Source organism: Lycium barbarum, chromosome 8, assembly GCF_019175385.1.
Source record: "Lycium barbarum isolate Lr01 chromosome 8, ASM1917538v2, whole genome shotgun sequence".
Classification (NCBI taxonomy): domain Eukaryota; kingdom Viridiplantae; phylum Streptophyta; class Magnoliopsida; order Solanales; family Solanaceae; genus Lycium; species Lycium barbarum.
Window position 1 is genome coordinate 10,028,784 of NC_083344.1, and position 12,718 is coordinate 10,041,501.

Consider the following 12,718-nt stretch of genomic DNA (forward strand, 5'->3'; position numbering starts at 1 on the left):
TACTCTTCCCAAAAGAGAATCCTAAATCTTCCAGAAAACTCTAAGCTATTTTATCGAAACTTATCTTTCTCGTAGCCAACTTGGTCAGTCTTAAGTCTTCTTAACTCTTCAAATCACTTATCTAGGAACTTACCATTGAGTACTGCATAGAGCAAGATCTGCCAACATTCAATGATCAGAACGGAGCCTTATCACAATCCTAGAATCTCTCTGAAGCACAAACATTATCATTACAACCCATTGTACTAACCGAAAGGCGAACTCTGGTGAGATACCACAAGGACTACTAATAACAAACCTGAAAAATCAGGCTTCCCTTATCACATCCATTAAACTGATTTATTTGGAACCCATAAGTACTCTTGGAGTTACAACCTCAATTTAACCATTTCCATTCAAACCCTAATGACCCACAATGAACGCACCATTTAAGAATATATCAGCAACCACACAAACTAATTCCAAGATCCGAAACCCATCACATTCTTACTGCGCATAGCAAACTATAAGCTACCGCTCTCGCCTTTAAAAGATGAAACTTATCCAAATTGTTCTCAAGGCATCGGATAATTAAATCTGGCGAATGCAACCTCAAATTCCTTAACATTACTCAATACGCATACCCAGTACAACTCGAATTTTCTGACACTAAGGACATATGTACTCATAAATCAATCTTTTAACTACCAAACTTTCCATTGCAATACCTCAATAACCCATAATACTTCTGAAAGCATCACAATCTCACAATTCCTGGTGCTAACAAGCATAATCACTTCAGACCCATAATATGCGGAGTCATTCCATCAATTTTGTTCATAACGTAAAACACTTAACACAACACGATCCCATATTGGAAACACTGATAGCCATAACATACTAAGAATTTCTACAAATTCTTTCTCTTAAACTCATGCTAACTCTTCCACCATAACGTACTGCGAAACTGTCCAAGGGGTACATACAAGGCACTTACGATAAACTCAACCCCTCGGGACCTGAAATCTTACTTCTCACTTAGCCACTGGTCACAACTTCTTATCACTTACCTATTCTGTAGACTGCTTCCTCAAAATCATGCAACAATCACAAGCTCTTCTATTCCATGCTAGACCACAATACCACAATTTAAGTAGACTCAAGTACTTCCAACGATGTACCTCATTCTTTCCAACACTCGACCAACACTAACCAATTCTTGAATCCACTAAATCAATTACCGCAAAATCATAAGTCTTGCACACTGCTGAACTAACCTTGGAGATAGAATCACACCACACACTTTACACATTAGAGTTTCCTTTCAACGCATCGAAGTCTAAACCGACTAACCTCTAAATCCGACGACGCACATACTTGGCCTACAATGACCCACTTTCCTCTACCAAGGTTCCCTTATTCCATTCCTTATTGTGAATTCCAAAATGATCCATATAACTTGAATAGGTTTAATCCTCATCTCTGATTCACTAAATTAGAACATCTCCATTGTCGAACCCTAACACACCTAACCATTCAAGTGACTATATCATCAACTCAACAGGATAACAACACCGATAAATAATAAAACTCACTGAAGCTACACAACAAGTACAAAGGCTCTCAGCCTCAATCCGATACTGGACATAACTCTTAACAGTTGCTTGGTTACTAGAATCTCACTCTCGTACAGCCCTAAACTCATCCTTTCAATTAACCATCAATTACCATAGGCCCACAATGTAACCACTTTCATAAATCTCAACACTTAGTCCTTTTGCACGTCTACCATGTCTATCCGTAACATCACCCTCAAACTACTAGACCTTGATTCTATAAAATCCTTATCATTTCTTTAAACGCGAATGTCCGAAGACACATCTTTATCTGAAAGGGCTTACGAACCACTTAACATACAATCACGTCAAAACCCAATTCGGTTCATCGCACTAGAATACGGAATCCACTCTTATAACAGTCACAAACACATTCTCATAAGCATGCCCGATACCAATTATTTCCTTCTTAGTGCTCAAGAATCTTCTATCCAACTACCAATACCAATCCCTTTAAGAATTCAGACTTTCTATTCTCTCTCACAATATCATCCTTTTAGTACTTATTCTCAACTTCTCTTATCTAGCACACGCAATCACTATACTCGTCAAATCTGGTAATCCCGAGCGAACTCACACTAGTCCTCGCATACCAATACTAAAAACTTAACCATTGAGAAATCATTGTCTGCCTTAAGTTCACCCATGCCACGCATACTATCACAAACCTTATCGAAGTCGAAACCTTCTTCACAAGCTAGAACTGAACTAGGCCGTGCATCTGAACCGAGATGACACCTCTCATACCATACCACCATATAATATATGAGATCAAACTCATGAGGGCGAGTGATTATCATTCGAGGGAGGATAAAATAAGGATACACAGATAACAATTGGATTCGCCCAGATAGCAATTGGACTCGCCGAGATACTAATTTGACCGAACTAGCACGAATAGAAGGAATGAATGGAGTTTTTCCCACGATGTCTCATAGCCTCTCGCGGATGGGTACAAACGTCTCTGTATCATTCCACGAGACTCCATTACAAATTTGCTCTTGTACCTAGTAGACCGGTAACCTAGGCTTTGACACAAACTTGTCATGACCCAATTTAGGATTGCGCGGGCACCTACCTTGCCCTTCTTGGTAGCGAACCCTCAATGAATACCACATTAATCAAGTAAAGACAATTTCAAAATATTTCCAATAACTAAGTACAATTAACAGTGGAAATCAATTACCTAATAAACTCCAAATTTGAGAATATTTACAACCGTTAAATAAATGAAGATTATTTTCAAGTTCCCACGACCTGGTCTAAACTAGTAGAAGAGCAGCTAAATGATACGGATTACAACAATACTATAAAACTCAACCTCCATCCCGAAATGAAATAGGAGGAGGCCTTTAGATTAGGCACCGCGCATCTCCGAACATGTTGCAATCAATCACCTGAAACACTCTACACCCGAAAAGGGTGTAGCAAGAGCAGTATCAGTACAATCAATGAGTACTGGGTAAGTATTATACGCCGACAATGGTTAGAGACACATATCAGTAAAAGAAGTCACAAATAAACACGGTCAGTAACTAAATCACGTCCTACATCAATTTCTCGCATAATATGACACCAAGACTTTTAACTCATTCACCTTCCACTAATAACCACAAGCCAGATCCACCACAATATCACGACAATCATATATCATTAATACCATTCATTTTTAGTCTAGGAGTCGACTCTTCACTATGATATCTTTAGTCTACATCCTTTAGAGGCCAAACATACAACTGATCCTACGAACTATTCACATAGACAAACCAACCAGTAAAAGTCACAGATAATCGAAGACAAGTATACATCATCGCCAAGTAGCATCAAATCTCAATTGTGCCAAGTCTCAATATATCAATCTGAATCCAACATCATGGGTAAACACTAAATCATCTCAAATAAGCCATAATGCAATGCAATGCAATGATGTATGAATGCAAATGCAATGTCATGCCAATGTTGTGTACACATGTACTCTGGACGGAAATATCGACGTCTCGGTAGCAAAACCCAGTGAGACTCGCGAAGTCTAAGTGCCACCCATCCCGGATCTTTGCCCAATAAACGAGCGGGACCCCAGATCATTGCCAACTAGGGATTCTCATCGGTAGCACTCTAGGTGACCCGCGGTGTCCATGCGATATCAATGATTCCGGAACTAACATCGAATATCGGCCATGCAATCAACGATTCCGGAACTAACATCGGATATCGGCCATCACACGTCACTCAAGCAAAAGAGTTTTATCAAGCATCAACTTCATTCAATCAACGATTCCGGGATGAACATCGGACATCGGCCATCTCACGTCACTCAAGTAAAATAGTTTTATCCATTATAATCAGGAAATCAATAATGTATCATGAATGGATGAGAATGCATGCAATGCATGGGTCAACATTAATAGTCCGATCAGTATCACAAGTACCAACAGTCGGGTATGCCAACAATATATCTGAATCACAAATACCAGCAGTGGGTATGCCAACAATATATCTGAATCACAAATACCAATAGTGGGTATGCCAACAATATATCTGAATCACAAATACCAATAGTAGGTATGCCAATAATATATCTGAATCACAAATACCAACAGTTGGTATGCTACCAATATATCTGAATCACAAATACCAACACTAGGTATGCCAACAATATATTCAAATCACAAATACTAGCAGTGGGTATGCCAAAAATATATCTGAATCACAAATACCAATAGTAAGTAGGCCAATAATATATCCGAATCACAAATACCAACAGTGGGTATGCTAAAAATATCTTAATCAAGACGATAACAAAATCCAATAGTTATCTACAACTCATGGCATAAAGCTGGCACAATAGAACAATCAAATCACAACACAATGGGGTGACTAGTCCCAAACACACAACAGGTTAATCAAATCGGTATACATTATTACCACTTCCCTAAATCAGCCTATTAGCTTAGAACAAGTAATCTCACCCTACACTCACAATCATTCGTCACAAATCAATCTAGAACTCAGTCACAATCGTTAGTGCATTTTATCCTTCCATTTACCAACTAGATTCACTATTAATGGCATAACACAAATAATCACATATTACGGGAATTCTCATCATTAGACATAGAAAATTGGTTCACCTGTTACTCCCAAGTCACATAAAATCCACTAATATTCAAGAAAGCCGCATCATACATCCTAAAGAATCTACAGGCCACAAGCCCGAACACATAATCACACATTAATACCATCCTAGGATTTCATCCCAAATCTCCAATTTCTACACATGCATTCTCCATTCCTTCCAATACACGAATATGGAAAACTAACCGGAGTCTACCGAAAGGGAAGCCATAACCTACCTAGCAATCGAACAGGTGCCACGAACCCACATGTTGCATTGTCTTTTGAAGCGTCTCCAAATAATCAAACTCTATCACATATTAATTCTATGTAAGAACCCACACGTTGCATTATCTTTCGAAGCGTCTCCAAATAATCAAACTCTATCACATATGAATTCTATATAAGAAACCATGAATAATAATACCCATATTGGCTACTTTCTATTCGGGTCAAATTTCAACCCTTAAGTTAGGAAAACTGGGTCTCAAAGGGCAAAACGGGAATTTTACGACCAAAATACCAAATTCAATGCCAAAAAGTCAAAGTCCATTACTTTAATCATAGGAATACTCAATTAATGCTCAAAATCATCATTAATATGAAACCCCCCAAATTTGGATCTAAGAATCCTAACTTTATTTCATGAAAATCAACCCCAGAATCTAAGATTAATGATTAACAAGCCTAGATATGATATTATCTAGCATGAACAACAACATTTAACCATAACTTAGGAATCCAAATCTTTTTTTAAAACCCTTATATGAAAAACCCCATAAACCCTTTTTAATCTTAAGCTTCTAGGAATTTCTAGCATGGATTCTTACTTAGGAAGGAAAATGGAAGAGATTAGGATTAGGGAACTTACTTCCAGGAGAAATTTGACCATAAACCCCTCAAGTCGCCCCCAAGCTGGTAAGAAAATATAATAGAAGTTATAGGAGGAAATAAGGGTTTTTGGAGGCTTTAAAACATAAAAATAGCTAGTCAAACTGCCCTACCAGTCGCCCTTACCGCTACGGCGTTGCAGCGACCATCCTTACCACTGCGGCAGTCACACCAAACACCCGAAAAATCTGGTGTCTTCCAAACTTGAAAACGACACTTGGTACAATCCCGAAACCTCCCGAACACAAACCAAATATGCAGATGTACATAAAAATGCTCTACAAATGCACTCATGGGCTCAAAATTTCCAACGGAGGCTTCGTTGACCACGTCAACCCCAACGGCCTAAATATCAACTTTCTAACCCAAGTCCCAAAACACAACTAAAGGACTTAGGAACCGAACCAAAACCACCAATAAATCACAAATGGTCATTCGGACCTCTCGGAATCGACGGATTTTCAAAAAAATGTCCGTTCACCCAAAAGTCAACTCCCGGCTACGGTTTTCATTTAAAGCTAAATTTTTCTAGAAAACATTCCAAAGCCCAAAACGATGCCTAGGAAGTCATGCCCACTATCTTCTCAAGTCAATAACGAGACTACGGAATGGGTCAACGAGGGAAAAAATAGAAGAATTATGGTAACGACAAAATGGGTCATTACATTTCTTTTTAAAATATAACACAATGGGAAAGAATAGCATCATACCAATCTATATACACCTATATCTCCAATATACTATTGATATACACCCATAAAGATTTAAAAATAGTATAAAAGGAAATCTTTTACCTCCTTCTTCCTAATGTCGCACAAGATTCAAGGGGTTTCTAGGAACCCCAGACATGGCAGACATCAGGGGAGGCTCAAACTTAATCCCCACATACTATTTCACCTCCTTACTTATGTACAATTTCACAGTATACATAGGAGACTGTAGTGTATATTAGTTGCCATGCCAAACACACCTTAATATGAAACTATATATCACCTATTTTAGCTATTTAATTACTCAAGTGTAAAGTCTTATTGAGACGGGGTTTTACTAAATCACTCATCTGAGAAAACAAGGGACAATATACTCAAAGAGGTACAAGACAATTATGAATTAAAGTAAAAAAAATCAACTCAAGTGTTGTATAATGCTAGGATAGGTTATACTACAAGGAATTATAAATCTTAAACCAAAAGTAAATTTATCCAGAAATCAACCTTAAAATCATTCTCAAGTATAAAGGCAACCAGTTTATACTTAAAGCCAACATGTGAAGACTAACTTTTCATTTTTTACATTTTCAGTAAAGAACACATAAGCATAGTCATCTAACTTAAGTACCTACTTCCAAAGGACTACACAAATCATCACTAACTAATTCCTTATAGTTAAATGGACTCAAATGGGTCATCCTGTGTTTTCAAACAAATAAGCGGGTATTCCGCAACTTACCAGACCTGATTTAAGCAAAGTTTACAAAATATAGGCAAACCATGGACTTACTAAGTTCTATTTTAAGCTAAAGTCTTTTAAAATGAACCACAAGTTCTTTGTAGGTGAGACACAAGTTCAATGCATAGTCACATAAGCTTAATATCCAGGATCAGTCTAGACTTATGAACTCAATTATAGCTGATGAATCTGCACCTTAATAAATCATTTTAAATCAGGAGTACCCACATAGTCACATAGGAATCACCTTATGAGTTAAGCAAATTAGCAAAACATGGTTTAACTTAGTCAATCAGTTAACTTCTTTCCAAAAATTCCAACATAATGTAGAGTTTAAATCAAATAGATTCTCAGAGAAAAAAGAATAAGTCTATATTTAAAGTTGCTTGGATAGGTTTCATGAAGTTCCTAATCTTTTGAATTCATTGTAAGTTTAAACAACCAATTACATTGATTGAAGTAGCCAAGTTTAGTGTAAGATCTCAACTGAACCAATTCCCAATTACCAGAGAGTTTAAACTTAAAAAGAATCACTTTTAGAAATACCTATGTATTCTTAGGTTCTTTCAAATCAAATCAGTTTCTACAAAATCTAGATTCCTCTTTTAAAACAACAAGTTCTATAGGTTAAGATTTTATCTTAAATCTACCAATTAGTTATGACTTTAACATTAAGGTAATCTTATATTAGAATCAAAACCCAACTTTCATTCATTTATCCTCATCTTAAGTGACACAAGCACCAAACCATTAACACAGGACAGTAAATGAAGATCAATCAAGATTTATTGTTTACTAGTTTAGAAAAAATAGCTTGCCATGGTCCAGCAACAAGCACATAGGTTTCATAAATTAACTAAATCACAAAGAAACCAGTATAAGCAACATTTATAGACTAGAAGATTACTTAGTTATTTTCATGTCTATATATAGGTGATATGAATAAATTAATGTAATCAAATCTCTTTTAAACAAATGAACTTCATTTGGACAGTACTACTTCAGACTAACAAGACAGCAGGAAACCAGGCTCATGTAATATCATCAAATAGCCCCAAACAACTTAAACTAAAGAGAGAAATATTCAAAATAATTTTTTAGATTAAGGTTAAATCCTAGTCACTAAATATTTAAAGAAATCACATTATCTTGAACTTAAGCTAAATTAATGAACTATTATACTAATATTATAATTTACTGTTATCCTAGCATCAAAACATAAGAATCATTACACTAAAACCATACTAATGTGCAAATGAACTGCCACAGCAAACTAAAGCACAAATAAAATAACCCAAACAGAAATTTAAACTAAAATAACTAAAAAAATGTAATTAAATAAAAACAGGGTTTACCTTTAGGGGTCGCAGCCTTTGAAGAGAATGAACCTAAGACCTTTCTCCTCCACACTCAACTGCACACACTTATAATACTTTAAAACTTAATCCAAAAATTAATGGTTTTTAAGCAAGAAGCTAGAAAACCCTAGGTGTTCGGATTGTTTTTCAAACAAAGAGATTTTCGGTTGCTTTCTCTTTTTTGTCAAACGCCAAATTGGGGTTCTATGGGTAGAAATAGAACCCCTAAATAAAAAAAATCTCATCCCCACCGATGTGGGATTTGTAAAACAATTCTCAATGCTTGTTACATGAAACAACAATCAATGGTTAAAATAAAGTCAAATACCAAATGAAAGGTCGGATTTCACTTTGGATCTGTCGATCCTTCAAAAATATTTTGAATCAGTAGATTACGTCTATTCAGATCAACAACAAAACAAAAGTAATTAAAACTACAGCAGTATTTGACCGTTATCGCACGAAATGGAGAATAAAAATAGTGAAAATAAATATGAATATTCTTTTCTCCTTAAAGTACTCCTCCTAAAATCATAAATATCCTCCTCAACTCCACTTTCCACAACAACATGACCAAAAGTGAGACCTTCTAATTCATATACTGCTTCTTCTTCTTCATGATTTTGGGGGGCTCCAGTTAATCATTCATTTGCTTCATCAATGTTATTCAAAAAAATTGGATCAATGGTATCACGAGCTTTGTAACAATGTGTCAATGTTCTATTATATTTAACGAACACTAGATCATTGAGTTTCTTTAGCTCAAGCCTATTCCTCCTCTTAGTATGAATCTGCACATAGTTGTAGAAAGTAATTAAGAGGAGTACTTAGGAAAATTGAGATACACTTTAGTTTAGTAATAATTTAATATAGCTTTTCACCTGTTCATACACGCTGCAATGCCTCTCGCATCCGAATGAGCTACAAGTTAAACTTTGAACTCTAATAGCAAATTCTTTCAAGTTTGGAACTCCATGACCAAATTGCATCCACCAATTAACTGTAGAGGTATTATTTTAGAAGTTAGTAACGTAAAAGTTAAAGCTCTAAAGAGTAAAAACAACTTAAACAACTTGCTCACGTAGTGACAATTTAGGTCTGGCTCTAATAGCTTGAGGTAATCCAAGTATTCCATCTGCTGCCATGTACTTACCAAGCCCCTCCCCTATTTGGTCTTGCAAGACATCATCTGGCACCATCCTCGCAATACATGCATGATATCCTACCCACACTTTGCTATCTAAAGCCTTCTTCTTGTTTTTTATATAAGATAGCCCAGGGTTCAAAATATGCGCGGTTGTATGCAAAGGTTGATTAAGTTGATCCGTCCACTTTTTATCGATGATTTCAAAAACTTTCCCATATTTCCTCTTATCTTTTTCAAATGCCTTTTCAATAGATTCTTTGGCCTTATCCATGGCCTCATAAATGTAGCCCATTGGTGGTTGTTTCTCCCCATCCACCAAACAAAGTACAGTAACCAAAGGATTACTAACTTTAAGTGCTTGAACACATTCATTCCAAAAATATGGACCAACAATATATCTCGCAACTTCTTTCCCAAGAGCTTCCTTTGCATAGATATTCTCACTCCATTCAGTTGACATGAACAAGGTTCTCAAAATTTTCTTTTGCAAGAAAAAAATTTGCAAAAGTCATGACAGCTATTGCGAATCTTGTCTTAGCCGGTTTCACCAAATTTCTTTGGTTTGTGTATTTTCTCATCATGTTCAACAACAATGGCCTCTGACTAATGTAAGAATGTATATTAACAGTCTTAGCAAAAACCTTAGAAAAACAAATTTTCATAGTTATAAGTATAAACAATTAGCCTGATGGTTAAAAAAGTAAACTAGAACCACTTGTTCACCTGTAGAATACGGGGCTAACTTGAAAATGTCACCAAACATCAAGTTGACACAATGGGCAGCACAAGGAGTCCAAAAAATGTTCGTCCCTTCAACATGTCGCCTGCCTTTTTATTGTCATTTGCGTTATCAGTAACAACTTGTACCATATTTTCCTTCTCAATTTTCAATATAGTCTTCTCAAACAAGTTGAACATGTTATTGGAATCGGTACAAGAGTCATTAGCATCATAAGATTCAAGAAACACACTTCCTCTAGGAGAATTCACCAAAACATTAATGACTATTTTCCCATTTTTTGCTGTCCATTTATCCATCATTATGGAACATCCATAAGTTTGCCATTGCACCTTGTTTGTATTCTCCGCCCGCTTTTTTCAGAGAAGGAACTCTTACTTCGTGATAGGTGGGGAGCATCATTCGTAGGCCATATTGGCCTACGAACTCAATGAATTCATTAAAACTCTCGGCGTAATTTACACAATTGAAAGCATCATACATCCACCTAGTAAAAGCATCTACAGCACGGTCCCTCTTTTTCTTCCTGCAAGAATCTACAGTAGAAGCTTCACCCCCTTTTCATTTTGAGAGAAATAAAGATTGAAAGGACCTTTCACACTGTTAGTAGTGGATGATCCACTTCCACTAGTTGAAATCTTTCTTTGACATAGGCGGCGTCATTGACATATCAACATCATCCTCATCCATTTGAGTATCTTCATTAACAAGATTAACCATAGATGCTCCATAGCTCATTGGATTTTTTAATTCATTTTTTGCACAACATACTCTCTCATTTCTTCATTAACAGAATCAGGAACATTTGGACATATTTTGACAGCTCTGTACCCACCAATTAAATGTTTTCTTGTGACGATGTATTCCACCGTTATATATAGCTTTACAAAAGATACATTGGACTTTTGTGTTACTGCCCATTGCAACTCCATACGCTCAAGCTAGATTTTTTTTTTTTTGGCTTGATGCCATTGAATCAAAAAACAGAATTTACTACAATCACAACAAAAAAAAAATTGCAGAACAGTCAACAGAGATTAAAAAAAAATAGAGCAGAACATAGAAAAACATTACAAAATAGAGAAAAAATTGAAGAACAGAGACAAAAATTAGGCAGAACATTGAATGAAATTACAAAACAGAGATAACAAATTGCAGCCCAGTCGAAGAACTGAAAAAAGATAGAAAAGAAGAAGAGAAAAAAGAGCAACCCAATGAAAAACTGAAAAAATAAAAGAAAAGAAGAGAAACTGGCAGTCGTAGCCACAGGTAAAAGAGAGAAAATAAGAAGAGGAAGAAAAGAGAAGAGAAGGAAGAGAAGAGAAAACTATCCTTGAGACTTGAAAAAGGCGTAAAGAGATGAGGAGAAGCAGTCATAAGAGTCCAAATAGAAGCGGGAAGAGTTTTTTAAGTTAAAACACTTTAAAAAATTATTTAAAAAACCCTAGGTGCTGAAGCGCGTTTCCCCGCTTTCCTCACTTCACGCTTCTGTGGCTAAAGCGCGGCTTATTTACCAATGCCTTGTTTCAGAGTAGAAAAGCGCAAGGGTTGCGCTACACCTCGCTTCTTGCTTTAATCGCAGAAGCGCTCGCTTTTCACAACCTTGAGCTCAACCTATGATCTTCAAGCCCAAGGCCCACTAAAATTACTTGGAGATCAAAATATCCCAAGCTCCAGCTCACATCTATATAAAGGGGTCACACATCCCCTTTTAAGGACATTTTGAAAGCTACATAACATCTTGACTAGAGGCAAAAGAGAGCAACGACATCCACATAAGTCTTCTCCAAAGGTCTTCAATAAAAATAAGAGTTCGAGAGATGTCTTCCTTCAAGAATAATTCAAAGTGCTGCTTAAAGTTCTTCCAAGATTTAACACATAAACACAAGTCCATCCTTCATTCGCGAAAGACTCTACATTGGCCCTCGAATCAAAGCGAACAATACGAAGATTAGAATAAAGGTATACATTTAGAGTTGTACTCACAAAATAATCAATAAATTGTTTAGAAAACTTAGACTGAATCCAACAGATAGTGCTTGCTAACTTTTGCTGTCGTAAAATATATGCCCATTAAGTTGTAAGATCCTTTTAGCTAAATAAGTATGCATTCTCAGAGGGGAAGATTAATTCTCATCAACATGAAAGCCGTCTTAGCTCAGTGGTAGAGCGCGTGGCTTTTAACCACGTGGTCGTGGGTTCGATCCCCACAGAAGGCGAATTTTGATTTCTTTTTATACTTTGTAATTGAGCTGTATGAAGAACATTCTCTACGGTCTTAGTTCTTCTAAATGACATGATGTTTCAATTTTTTCTCTAACAGGTCGTTGCAAACTTATTTTCAGTATATTTACCCCTACATTACACACACCTTTTCCTCTATTCAACTTGGTTCTATAATTTTTATTATGTTCTTATTCCATGT

General features: G+C 36.2%; 1 protein-coding gene and 1 non-coding gene across 4 annotated transcripts; one reads left to right on the forward strand and one right to left on the reverse strand.

The window, feature by feature from the left end:
* Positions 1-2,767: 2,767 nt before the first annotated feature.
* On the reverse strand, positions 2,768-11,927 carry LOC132605906 (uncharacterized). 3 transcript variants are annotated; one of them, XM_060319180.1, is made up of 5 exons: positions 9,489-11,927; positions 9,289-9,407; positions 8,405-9,198; positions 5,581-5,624; positions 2,768-3,002 (listed from the first exon to the last, which is right to left on the reverse strand). In XM_060319180.1, the coding sequence occupies exons 1-3, from the start codon at positions 10,012-10,014 to the stop codon at positions 9,049-9,051; spliced, it is 795 nt and encodes a 264-aa protein (XP_060175163.1). In that variant the 5' UTR covers positions 10,015-11,927; the 3' UTR covers positions 2,768-3,002; positions 5,581-5,624; positions 8,405-9,048. The 3 variants fall into 3 exon arrangements, 2 of the variants coding, with proteins under 2 accessions (XP_060175163.1, XP_060175162.1); XR_009569496.1 differs by lacking the exon at positions 5,581-5,624 and having other exon boundaries at positions 10,278-11,927; XM_060319179.1 differs by lacking the exon at positions 5,581-5,624.
* A 513-nt stretch (positions 11,928-12,440) lies between these two features.
* On the forward strand, positions 12,441-12,512 carry TRNAK-UUU (transfer RNA lysine (anticodon UUU)). Its single transcript has one exon. It is a non-coding gene; the product is annotated as a tRNA-Lys (tRNA).
* Positions 12,513-12,718: the final 206 nt, after the last annotated feature.